This window comes from Papaver somniferum, chromosome 8 (assembly GCF_003573695.1).
Source record: "Papaver somniferum cultivar HN1 chromosome 8, ASM357369v1, whole genome shotgun sequence".
Taxonomy (NCBI): domain Eukaryota; kingdom Viridiplantae; phylum Streptophyta; class Magnoliopsida; order Ranunculales; family Papaveraceae; genus Papaver; species Papaver somniferum.
In genome coordinates this window covers 103077254-103090933 of record NC_039365.1, presented here as the reverse complement: position 1 = coordinate 103090933, position 13680 = coordinate 103077254, and the positions used below count along the sequence as shown (strand labels likewise).

The window sequence follows — 13680 nt, the reverse complement described above, 5'->3', positions numbered from 1 at the left end:
ATGTCCTTTTCAGGAATATTCTTACCCAATGCAAAAGACACGTTAACAATTTCAAATGAATCTTCATCCTCCATACGAAGGTTTTCCCAATCAGAATTTAGGTTTTGCATCCAAGCTTCCTTTTCACAGATATTCCTTTCAAATACGGTTTCTAACATATCCCAAGCATCTTTAGAACGAGTGCACGTAGTATGGGGTAATGGCATGAATGATAGCATTTAACCCGTCATAATTTTGCTTTGCAGGGAGAATCTCGGCAGGTTCGTATGCACCAATATCCTTTGGAACAGTTGCATAGCCTTCTGCAACAACCAGAGGATTATAGCAATTAATTACATAAACCCATGATTGAAAATCACGCGCTTGAAGAAAGGCACACATAGCAATTTTCCACCATAAGTAATTTGAGCCATCGAAGACTGGTGGTACGTTTATGGAGATAGTACTTCTATCCATATTCAGATCGGTACAAAAACACACTTATAAGGTCTTTAATGTGTTTGCCTGCTCTGATACCAATTGAAAAAGCGGGGGTATAACAACCACACCCAATATTTCATTTGGAAATCTGAATAAACAAACTCCAATATACTTTTAAGAGAATAAACTAGACAGTTGGACTCAATCTAGAGAAAAGTATATCAAAGAGTTTTATATCTCTATCTCTCAATTCAATCTGCAATCAGCAAATAGGAATTTGCGAGCCCGATTAAATATAAAAGAAATAACTTGAACGGTACCAAAGACCAATGTTCAAGGATCAATCAATTTCAATCAACAACCAAAGGTTGGATTTACCAATTGATCGATTCAACGCACAACCTGTGATATTTCAATTATATAACAAAATATAATGCGGAAAAGAAATAACACAGACACCAAAATTTTGTTAACGAGGAAACCGCAAATGCAGAAAAACCCCGGGACCTAGTCCAGATTTGAACACCACATTGTATTAAGCCGCGACAGACAATAGCCTACTACCAATGAACTTCGGACTGGACTGTAGTTGAATCCAAATCAATTTCATACTGATTCAAGGTACAATTGCGCTCCTTACGTCTCTGATCCCAGCAGGATACTACACACTTGGTTCCCTTAGCTAATCTCACCCACAACCAAGAGTTTCTACGACCCAAAGTCGAAGACTTGATAAAAAAATCTGTCTCACACAGAAAAGTCTATAGGAATAGATAAATATGTCTCCCACAGAAATACCTACGAGTTTTGTTCCGACTTTTGATAAATCAAGGTGAACAGGAACCAATTGATATACCGGACTTATATTCCCGAAGAACAGCCTAGAAATATCAATTACCTCACAATAATATTAATCGTACGGTAGCGAAACAAGATATTGTGGAATCACAAACGATGAGACGAAGATGTTTGTGACCACTTTTTATCTTGCCTATCGGAGATTAAATCTGGAGCCAATCTTAGAGAAGATAGTACTCAAATACGATAGAAACAGCAAGATCAGATCACACAACTACAGATAAAATAGTTGGGTCTCGCTTCACAATCCCAATTTCTGTAAGTCGTTAACCTATAGTGTTTCGTGAAACACTTAAGGTTAAAATAGAATCGACTCTAGATTATACAACTAGTATCACACAGGAGGTATAGGCATTAGCTTTCCCAGTTGCCACAGTTCTCCTTTATATAGTTTTCAAATCAGGGTTTGCAATCTAAGTTACCTTGGTAACAAAGCATTCAATATTCACCATTAAATGAAAACCTAATTAGATTCAATCTAATATCTTTCGACCGTTAGATCGAACTTAGCTTGTTATACACAAATGAAATGTACTCTCATTCAGGTTTAGTAACCGTACCTAAACGTGTACACCATGTTGGCTCAACCGTAGTTAACCGAGGTTAGCTATATGAACACTCTCATATCAACCTTATTCATCTTAACCATAACTAGTTCAAATGACTCAAAAGAAACTAGTTAAAGAGTTGTTCAATTTTTATATTCTCATAGAAGTGTACAAGAACACAATTGAAGAAAAATCGGTTTGATTCACTTGAACCGATTCATGAACATTATAGCCATAATTTGAAAAGAATGCATTCCTTAATATATAAAGTATTAGTTCATATCCAACAGATTTTAGAACTTTAACCACTCAAGTATGCAAATGGGTACGCATACTTAAGTAGTCGGTCTGAGTTTGGGTTCACCAGTATGTGTTAGAGCATTGCTCGGTTGAACCCACCAAGCTTTGGTATGTCAAGTTTGGTTGTCATATTTTAGTGAATCAAAACTCATGTTAAGAGTCGCTTGATTATGTACTAGAGTAAACTTCGTACAGGTTAGCTTGAAAGTATTAGGATAATGAGACATTACAAGTATTGCGAAGACTTGAAGATGTGCAGAAGCAAGGAGCTACAATGACTACAATATCCTTCCACTTGAGGTTAGTGATATTTGACTTGAACTGTTTCATTCCCTAACGTATCTTTCAAGTCGTGCATATTGAAAACATAATTGCCAAGCATATTTGAACTCTAGATAAACATAGTATTGAGGAATACAATACGAGGTTTATTGCTTAACCATTAAACTTTGTAGATAAGACATTGCCATAATAATTTGAATACTATTGTGATTATGTATGGGTATGAGGTGAGGATTTCATCCTAGGAAACAATGTTTTACATGTGTTCTAAGGAAGTAAGTTCATAAACTTGTTTGTGAATCGAAAAGGAAATCGCCAGGCGTTATTGGTTTTTTTATTCATTGCATATCTTATGAACAACCAATATGTGTGATTGAGTATAACCGTTCACGACTTGTTTGTGTTCTTGGTAGAACTATTCACAAAGACCCGACTTATGTATTGGTATGACTTTTATTAGTGAAACCAATCTTAAGTAATCACCTGAGATGGTATGATCGGGTTTGTGATTTTATGTCTGACCAAATATGGGAAAGGGAAACTGATCCTAGTAAGAGGTGCAGTACATCACAAAGGGTAACCGATCCTTGTATGAGGTGAAACAAAGTTTATAGCAGAAAGGGGAACCGATCCTATGAACATGTGCAACACGTTTTTAGGAAAAGGGGAACCGATCCTATGGACATGTGCAACACATATAAGTTAGATACCATATATATGTGGGGAACCAATCCTAGTACCTAGTCAACCGAATTTTGGAAAGCTAGCGTGACTATGCATAGTACTCACATGGAAGGTAGAACCAAAACTTGTTTTAGTAGAACCGTTAAACCCATGATTGTGATTGAATGTTATTTGATCAATCGCATAGTTCTCGAAAGTCAGATGGACCAATTGTAAACTTGTTTGGAAGTGTGGAAAATCGGTTTCAAGGTTGTAAGTGTGAAAGAGAACTTACAAAGTAAGGATGTCGACGTACTTTGAATACATGCTGAATGTTTATTTCTTTAATTGTTCAAAGTTATTCCTTAATAGCTAAGGGAAGAGAATCCCAGGATCGAAACATAAATAAGTTAAGAATCTTTTAATTAAGGTAATTAACTTCATTTTTGGGAAAATAAGAATTAGTAATGTGCATTTACTAATTAGAGATTTTATGAGAGATTTCGATCATTGTTTTTGGACAGAGCATTTCCAGGAATTATGGAAACCGAATTTGTGCTTTAATGAATATCTTGAGAATATTTTCGGTTTTGGAAATTCCTTGGTGTCCAAACTTCCTTGTCTATAAATACTTGAAGTTTTCCTTTCTAGCAAACCAATCCTTCGTAAAAACAAGCTTCCTCTTTGTTGTGTTGTTACTGGTGTAGCCGCCTATTCGGAGAGGAGAGTAACCTAATTAGGTAGAATCTCTTACAACCGCTCAGTTTAAAGTCTTCTTTGGGATTGAGAAGCTCTAGCGTGTACCGTTGGTGGGAAACTAGATAATTGTGGTTTATCTTTTGTTTTCATTGATTTGATTGACTAATGGTGGTTGGACTTTGATTGCACCTACTTTGTTTATGCTTGAGAATCTTCTCTTCTGATATAAGATTCACTCAAACTAGCTTAGAGTTTCTACATGGATCTTTAGACTGTTGTTAGTTCTAAAGACGATCTTGTGATAATCCATTGTTAACAGACTCCGTTCTGTGCGTAATTGATCACAAGAGATTCAAGTGATTGTGTGCAGGTTATTATTGAATATCTATGAAGATTTGAAGACGAAGAAGATATTGAAGATTTCTGATATGTGGGTTCATAATCTTTGGTGTGCACAATACTTGTTTCGGTAAAAGAGGATCCAATTAATAATCGGTTTATCCTTGTGATAGATTGGATTGATTAATTGAGTAGATCGGCATTAACACAATTCTTTGGATTAATGGTGTTGTTGGCTTAATCTTAAACGATTACTCCGGTAATTGAACATAAGATAGATATAAGGACCTGACGAATGAGTTTATGTTAAGATAAACAGAAGAGACTTTGTCCGACTCATATCATTTGGTTGAATAGAGTTGATACCAAACAGATTTGTTGTTCCTTTACTGTTTGGAATACGAACCAAAGGAATTGTTCCAAGTACGTCACTTATTTATAAATTGGAGGCGTGGGAATACAAACGGAACTAAGTGAACTATAGGTTTAGTTGCTTGGTCTCAACTATACGAAGTAGGTGTAATTTTGTGTAGCGGCTTAATCCTGAGAGTATTCAATTCTAGATAAGGTCCTGGGGTTTTTCTGCATTTGCGGTTTCCTCGTTAACAAAATCTTGCTGTGTCATTTACTTTATATTTCCGCATTATAATTGTTTTATTATAATTAAAGTAAATTACACAAACGTTAATTCCTATTTACTTGATAAGTTAATCCTAATGTGTTTGGTTAAGTCCGAACCTTTTTATCAAGTAACATACTTCGTTGTTGTATTGTCTCGATCTCGTACCCATAGACGATCACACAAAGTGTGAACCGATTAGTTGTATTGTCTCGAATCAGTCTATAGACATTCACTTTCGGAGAAAGGACTTATAGGTAGAAAAAGTTTTAACTTGAGGTATATTTGGGTATCCTCGCCTTTTCAGTATGCAAACAAGTAGGCATACTTAGTACATTTCCAAAACCCAACAAAAATTCACGGACCTATACCTTATGCAAGTATGCGTACCGATATGTGTACTTGGTACAAGGAATTTCACAACTACAAGTACGTATACGGGTATGCATACTTTAGTTCCGGTCATGAATCACATACATGCAATAATGCGCACTATTTTTATAATCCAATGATGGTTAAGTATTCTAAACTCTTATTTCAAACATTGAAACTTTCTTAGAGGATAACAATAGCCGTTTTCACACACTATTAACATCAAAGCAATTTTCAAGTTATTGATATAATCAAAACGAAACATTCCAAGTATGCACCAGATGATTGTATCACACAAACCATGTAATATGTTAATCGGCGATTTTCACATGATCATATTTTGACTTTCGTCAAGAATATAACATGAACTTGGTTGAAGCGAAAGCTTACCAACACATATTCCGAGAAATATGTAAGCGAGTTAAAATCAGCTCGAAATCTCAAATGTGTATAATCGACAACTATATAGTAATACGACTTTTGTATCAATATAGGAGATAGAGTATAAATAGACTTTCCAAGTGATATATGAGTTTTAGTGTCCACATACCTTTTGTTGATGAAGTTTCACAAGATCTCCTTAGTAGTTCTTCGTCTTCAATTGATGAACGCCGTGAAGTCTAATACTCAACTACACAATCTATCCTAGTTCGAGACATTACTATAAGTAGAATAGAAATCAAGACTTATAGTTTTGATCACTAACATTGAAAAACAAGCTTGAGATAGCAACGCTTGCGAGTTCGACCGAGCAGTGCTCTAACAAGAACTACTATCAATGTCTGGGTATAACACAGTATGCGTACCTTGTATGCGAACTGTGAAGTACTAGTTCAGGTCTGGAACTCTTGTTTGCGAACGGGTTTAACTGTCAAAAGTCCGGAACTATGGTTTGCGAACAATGTTTTCGAACGACTAGGCTAGGTTAGGTCCGGAATTGTGGTTCGCGTACTCAGTTTGCGAACACAGCGGTCAGGTTCTAAAGTCAGTAAGTATGACAATTCATACTCATGAACTTAGGTTCGTTTGCGAACTTAGTTTACAAACTAAAGTCCCTAGAACTTTAATGAAATAAGGTATGCAAACTTGTTTTGCAAACCGTGGCATTATGTTCATGAACTGGTTCTTGTATAAGTACTTTGTACAACTACAAACTAAACTGAATGTGTTTCAAATTGTTCATGGATATTTCTATGAGATAGTGAACATTCGAACAACTCTCTTAAAGCACATTTAGATTCATTTGATTATCTATTATGATTGATTGATCATAATATTTTATCTAGAAGTGTAAGATGAATATGACTAAAATCAAAGTATTCATATAGCTAACTTTGGTTAACTGTTATTGAGCTAACTGGTTATACACGTTTCGGTATATTTCATTTGTGTGCATCAGGCTAATACCATCTGATGGCGGAGATTAATTACTTATTTTCTAAGCAGACTTAGCTTGAATCTTACATCAGGAGTTCATCTAATAGTGAATATCAATTGTTTTGTTAGCTTTGATTGTAAGCAACCCTGATTTGAAAGACTATATAAGGAGAACTCTAGCATCTGGGAAACCTAATCTCGACTCTCTCGTTGTCCTAGTTGCAAACTAGAGTCAATTCTCCATTAACCTAGGGTCTTCCTAAACCTTTATTAGGTTAACGACTTGAAGACTTCATTTGGGATTCGTGAAGCCAGATCCAACTATTTTCTCTATAGTTTTGTATTCTGATATTTCTTTTTCTATCATGTTGAGTTTAATCTTCTCTAAGATTTTCTCGAGATTTATATCTGATAGGTAAGATATAAAAAGTAATCACAAGAGTTCTTCGTCTCAGACTCTTGTGATTCCGCAATAACTTCTTATGTTAATCAGTTAGGTTATTGTGAGGTGACTAATATTTCTAGGATGCTCTTCAGGAGTATAAGACTGGATTATTAGTTGAGTTCCATGTACACCTTGATCTTTATCTTAAGAAAAAAACAACAACCAGAATAGACTTATCTGTGGGAGACAGATTTACTTATAAGTCTTTGACTTTGAGTCGTAGCAACTCTTAGTTGTGGTGAGATCAGCTAAGGGAATCAAGTGCACAGAGTCCTGCTGGTATTTAAGAGGCGTAAGGAACGCGAATGTACCTTAATCAGTGTGAGACTTGGTTAGGGATCAACTACATTCCAGTCCGAAGTTAACTTGTAGTAGGTTAGAGTCTGTAGCGGCTTAATATAGTGTGGTGTTCAAATCTGGACTAGGTCCCATGGTTTTTCTGCATTTGCAGTTTTCTCGTTAACAAAATTTCCGGCGTCTGTATTATTTCTTTTCTGCATTATATTTTGTTTATATAATTGAAATGTCACAGGTTGTGCGTATTACAATCATAGTTGATAAATCTGATCTTATTTGTTGGATATGACTTGATTGACACTCAGACATCGGTCGTTGGTACCATCCGGGTTATTCTCTTAACAACCAGGTTCACAGGTTTCTATCTGTTTAATTTACTGATTGTGTTAAGAAAGAGATAAGTATTTATTCTGATTGAGACTCAGTAACTTGGTGCTCTCAGATTCATATTGGAGCTTAGTCCATACAGATTGCCGAACAAAATAGTTGGGGTGTGCTTGTTATATCCCCGCATTTTCAATTGCTCGCTGGAAAAATTTTCACTCCTTTTTCATTTTTATTTCTTAGGTTTTGAGACTTTTGTTTTTCAGTTTTTCTTCCATCTAAAGGGCAGTTCTTACCCGCATGGAAATGGAATTTGGAATATTCTAAATAGCTAGTTTATTGCACTAGCTATTGTGGCTTTTCTTCAAAACTTATAGAATGAATGAGTACCATAAAGACCCAATATATTACTGTAAAAACTCTAGAATGGTAACTGATTTCCCTTTGCCTATAGGGGTGAGCATTTGGCCTGAAATTCGCGGATCCGATCCGTCCCAACTACATATTTGCGGGAGGGTACCCGAACCACTCACTAATAGACTGGATGCGGATGTAATTTTTGAGATCCAACCGATTTTCGATTGGTGTAAGTGCATTCTTAAGATCCTGTTATGCATCTGCACCCGTTAGATTAAGGATACTTATGTGATTTTTATAAAACATGGAGCCAGTATTTTTAATAGTCCATTATATAGTCAATTTATCTCATTGTCATGTTCTTCCATCAAACTTTTAGAACATGAGTTTGAGAGGAAAATTCAAGTCATTCTTGTTAGTTTTGTTTATCTATTTAAAGATTTAATTATAAAGAAATCCATCGGATCATCCGCATATAATCTGTCCATCCATTGGATATTGGTTCGGATGCGAGCGCCAAATCAAAATATGCCATGTATCGGATTGGATGCAGATGCGTAAAAAACAGATTGTCACATGAATAATGATAGACGTTCACTACCTGTTAAAGGGCGAATGAACTACCCGCTCATTTCTAACACAACGGCTAGTGTAGTTACTTCACTTACCTCCCTAAAGTTGGCTCCATTATTCTATCTGATAAGAACTGTGACTTCAAAGTTGAAACAATACGCACATTTGGACGCACATTCAAAAATAATTTTTTAACTTCTAGAAGTAAAAATACAAAAAAAAATCAGTTTGGATATCAAAATAGCTATTTTTGATTTCTGCTTCTGTTATCCAAACGCGCTATTAAACCGAGTATCTAACAGTCGGAGGGTGTTGATCGCCTACTTCAGAAACAGTTGTTGGTCGCTAATTTCTTGTCTTTTTCTTCCCTCCACATCTCATTATCAAAACCTCATCCGCTTTCTTTTCACTTCTCAAATTTCCTTCCCCAATCTATAATGGCACTCTCTTCAGCTTCTCCCCTCTCCATCAAAACCCTACAAATCCCTTATTCCTCTTCTTCCTCTTCATTTTCTAGGGTTCAAATTCCATACGCAAAATCCCACTCCTGGAGACCCAGTATTGTCTGCAATTTCGGTGAGTTCCTCTTTTCTCTCTCTCCTTCTCTTTAATTATCAAAAATTCGTGTTAATGTAACCCTAAACTCTACACAGAAATCTGAAATTTTTTCAGGTAAAGAAAATGAAAGTACTAAAGAATGTAAGAATTGGAATGTTCTTATTTCAACGACATTAGCTACTGCTGTTATTAGTTTGAGTTGTATAGGAGGAGGAACAATGCCTGCTCTTGCTGATCTTAATAAATTCGAAGCTGATACTCGAGGGGAATTCGGAATTGGTTCCGCTGCTCAATTCGGTTCAGCCGATCTTAGGTTTGTTCATTTATCCATTCTTATTGAATTCAAGTTTACCTTTTATAATACCATTCTAATTCCAAATTGATGTTTGTGACTTTTCCTGTTTTCATGATTTTATAGAAAGACGGTGCACGTGAATGAAAATTTCAGGTAATTCTTTTGGTTTTGGTGCATTTGGTTACTTGTGATCAGCTTAGATGTTCGATTATAGTTTTGAGCTTAAAACATGTTGCATTTCCCGAATTGAGAACATATAACTGTAGACCGTAGACAACTATGATCCCAAATTAGCTTTCAAATTCAAAGGTTGAGATTGTGACCAGCTCTTGTCTATCATATGTTGCAATAAGCTTGTTCTCAATTCTTTATTATGAACAATAATAACTTAGTAAGTTTTAGTTATGCATCGTATGCTCTGGCCGATTAAGTGTTTGTGTGATTCTAATTGCAGACGGGCCAACTTTACATCTGCAGATATGAGAGAATCTAATTTCAGCGGCTCTACATTCAATGGCGCATATCTTGAGAAGGCTGTCACTTATAAGGCGAACTTTTCAGGTTTTCCACTTTACTTTCCTGTTTAAATCTAAATTTAGCAATTTCCTTAAGATTTATGATTATGTGAGTGTTCTATGTACCACCTTTTTTTCTGAAGAGTGCTTTATGTATACAATGTATAAAATTTGATCAGTACTTTTGCTTACTAATCCCAAATTACAGAACCCTGCATGTGCTTACCTTTGTACGTCTGACATCAAAATCAAGCTTCATATGCTTGTGTATGTTGAAAAGTAATCACATTGAATCCTCTCTTTTTTGTTATGCTTGTGTATGTTGAAAAGTAATCACATTGAATCCTCTCTTTTTTGTTGGTGTAACTGGTCCGATTAGAAAAATCCAGTTTTATGTTGGAAGGGTGTATCCAGGTGTCTCAAAACCACAATGATCTTTGGAATACACAATGGTCCAATAATGCAACCAGTAACATGCTGACAGAGTTTTTGAGGTCTTGCAATTGCTACGATGGCTCATATTAGTATATTAGAATTTGCAGCGCAAATACCTTTCTTTTTTCCAAGTTAAAAGAAACTCTTTACTTGGTATCAGAAGTGAAAAGGCAATGAGGTCTATTTTGTAGTAGGGATAGTCGAATTACTGGTTAGCCTGTAGCATATGACTTTGCCATTTCACATTCTTTTTCAGGTCTATTGCCTCCAAGAAACAGAGATCTAACTGCATTTACTATTTTTCAATCTCTCCTTGTTGTATTTTCCTTTTGACCAAGTCCTTAAAGTGTGTAATTCTGGTTTCCTCCACTAGGTGCGGATTTGAGCGACACACTGATGGATCGCATGGTAAAGATTATCCTACTATTGGTCTCCAACCTTTATACATAAATCAGTTCAAAAGATATTTGTTGGAAATTTATAATGTTATTAGCATCATGGTAGTATTATGATGTCTGAACTCCTGAATCTTAGGTTATATTATGGTACTATAATGATGTCACAATTCCAAAATCTAAGATACCATCACGGGTACTATTTTGATTCAAATTCACAGTTTGTTCAAGTGAGAATCTAGAAATTAGAAGTTTCTAAGAATGTTTGATAAGTCTACCATTAGGGCAAACATAAAACCAGTTAAAGTAAATTTTCAGTTATGGCTGTGGAGAACGTCTGTTGGAATGTTAGTTTTTTGTATATTAAGTATATACAGCTACGTAGGAAAGTTAATTTTAAAAACATAAATGGTCCTGTAGTGAGAACCATTAAATTTTAACTTTTTGTTTATTCAGGCTCTCATATTGTCAGCATTAAAAGTGATGCATATTTCTTTTCAGGTTCTTAATGAAGCTAATCTTACGAATGCCGTGCTTTGTAGATCAGTCCTCACTCGCAGTGATCTTGCTGGTGCTGTCATTGAAGGTGCAGACTTCAGCGATGCTGTTTTGGACCTTCCCCAGAAGCAGGTAATTCTTTGAAACAAAATTATTGTTTTATGTTCCAGGTAATTGATAGCTTGGGGTACCGATGCCATAACTATTTTACTGCTTCTCCAACTTACCAGCTTCTTATTCTTTTAAATTTACTATATAACATCATTTAACAATGATGCTGGTACATCTGTCGTACAAGGTGTCAGTCATTTAAAAATGGCAAAATGTAGATGGCTGTGCACTTATATGTTACGTTGATGAAAGTGTGTCTTCCATGGCACCCTAAGGCTTTTCTCAACTCAAATGGATGTTGAAGGATAGAAAATTTAGGTCACATGATGGGCAAATCTAGAGTGAAATACAACTTTTAGAACAAAGTCTAGATAATTATACATTTGTAAATATATAGTTCTGGATAATTAAAATACTTAGGGATATGTAGACTTGGTAATTGGTACATAAATTTCAAGTTAATTGAACATTTGGGAGATTATCTAGTCTATCAGTTACTTTTTGTGTCCAAAATGTACGTTAAAATTCCCATAAAAAGAGATTATGCAGAGGAGATTATGACATTTGTCCTGTGCTAGTTGAAGAAGCCTAAGAGCTCTCCTAAAGTTTATGCTGTGTTACATCGTAACCTTGAAAAACTTAAAACAAGTCTGATAAATAAAAAACCTAATTCATATAAACCCTGTGTTAAAATTACTATCTGGCATTTCCAGTTCCACATACTTCCATATCCCTCGAGAGATGAGCCTAAAATTCAGAGATCCACGGCTAAGGCTCAAGACAAAGCCTCGTGTTAGGGGACCTGTTGGAAATTGTCTCACATAGACATCGAGAGGCCCCCAAAACCTTGAATATATATATCCCGTCCCATCCTCTCACTGTCTATTGTTTGAGTCTGTTGCTTCAACCTTGGTATGCCGTTTTCTAGTCCATGTAGTATATTTTTCTGCTATAGTTTGTTCCTTCAAATCTTTTGCACAATTCTAACACCATATTGTGCACCTATCCACTGAAGTGTGAGATGTGCTGCCTGTCTGAACTAGAAAACCCCAACAAAATGTGGTGTCCTTTTTTTTTATGGATATGATATGATTCTAATAAAAAATCCCATAAAATCAACCTTAGGACGGAAGAGAACAGGACAAGTGGCTCTGATTATTGGATTTCCTGGATTTGATAATACCTCTCAGCGTTGGCATAAAGTCACGTCGAAACAAATTTTATGTTAAAGACCCGATTACATTAAATTGGAGAAACAAAAACTGTAAGGTCCTCTTTGCTTATTCTCGCATTTTATAGTTGTCTTTCATGCCCAATCTTGAGTCAATTGTACTTGTGAATCTGTCTGCCCGGAGTTCCTCTTAGATGAGTGTTTAGGATTTGAATGCTTGTATGGAGTATTATAACTAGGATATTGTTGTATCTAGAGCATCCTAACTTGGCTTTGGTTGCAAATTCTTCTGGTTGGTTTCTTGTATGGATAATACAATTACCGTTAGAAACTGAAATTAGTTGGTGTAGTAGTTCAGCTACTTCATTGTGATAAGATTCAAAAGGACTCACAAGGTTCTGTAGCATCTAACAACTTATCTGAATATTCGTAAATCTGGAACCGACAAATGAGTTTTTGTAGTTCCGCACTTCCTTTCTTTTTCCTTACCGGAACTTTTTGTTTGGATCTGCTTTTGTTTAATTGTGGCTCGGATGTCATTGCCTTCATTATGTGTCCAGGCATTATGTAAATATGCAAGTGGGACAAATCCAGTAACAGGAGTGAGCACAAGAGCAAGTCTAGGTTGTGGAAACATCCGAAGAAACGCCTACGGGAGCCCATCTTCGCCTCTGTTAAGTGCTCCACCACAACAACTGCTTGACCGTGATGGATTTTGTGATCCTGCTTCTGGTCTCTGCGATATGAAATAGTTACAGATATATCTTTCACCCAAGGTCCTCCTCCTACATCTTATATTAAATTACCTGCAAATTTGTACAAATTAGCTTCAAAGGCATTTGAAACAGGAAGATTAATAGGCATTCTGAATTTTCTACAAATTTGTTTACCGACTAAAATGTCCTTAAAATCACGTTTCTACAATGAAAACAAGTTGGTAGAAATAAAACAAAGATGTCAGTTTCATTGCTTTACATAGTGGGAAATTGGGAATGTATTATATAAAGGCAGAGCAGAAATATAGTTTACAATACAAAACAAGCCTTTAAAGTGGAACTTTATCAACAAGTTCTTTTTGTTTCTCCTATTTGAGATGATAATCTTTCGAACATATAATAATATCTCTACTTTTTTGTTGCTGAAAGTTTAATATTTCTCCAGGTTGCAGTTAAAACAAGGCTTCAGGTGGGATACTTGATTCATCAATTTGAATCAAGCTATTAAATATA

At 35.6% G+C, this 13680-nt stretch overlaps 1 protein-coding gene across 2 annotated transcripts; it reads left to right on the top strand.

Moving 5' to 3' along the window:
• The first annotated feature begins 8843 nt into the window (after nucleotides 1-8843).
• LOC113302390 (thylakoid lumenal protein TL20.3, chloroplastic-like) lies at nucleotides 8844-13536 on the top strand. Of its 2 annotated transcripts, none has more exons than XM_026551294.1 (7): nucleotides 8844-9049; nucleotides 9146-9344; nucleotides 9450-9479; nucleotides 9781-9887; nucleotides 10650-10684; nucleotides 11173-11301; nucleotides 12985-13536. In XM_026551294.1, exons 1-7 carry the CDS (start codon nucleotides 8911-8913, stop codon nucleotides 13201-13203), a joined length of 858 nt encoding a protein of 285 aa, XP_026407079.1. In that variant the 5' UTR covers nucleotides 8844-8910; the 3' UTR covers nucleotides 13204-13536. The 2 variants fall into 2 exon arrangements, with proteins under 2 accessions (XP_026407079.1, XP_026407080.1); XM_026551295.1 differs by having other exon boundaries at nucleotides 8857-9049; nucleotides 13012-13536.
• Nucleotides 13537-13680: the final 144 nt, after the last annotated feature.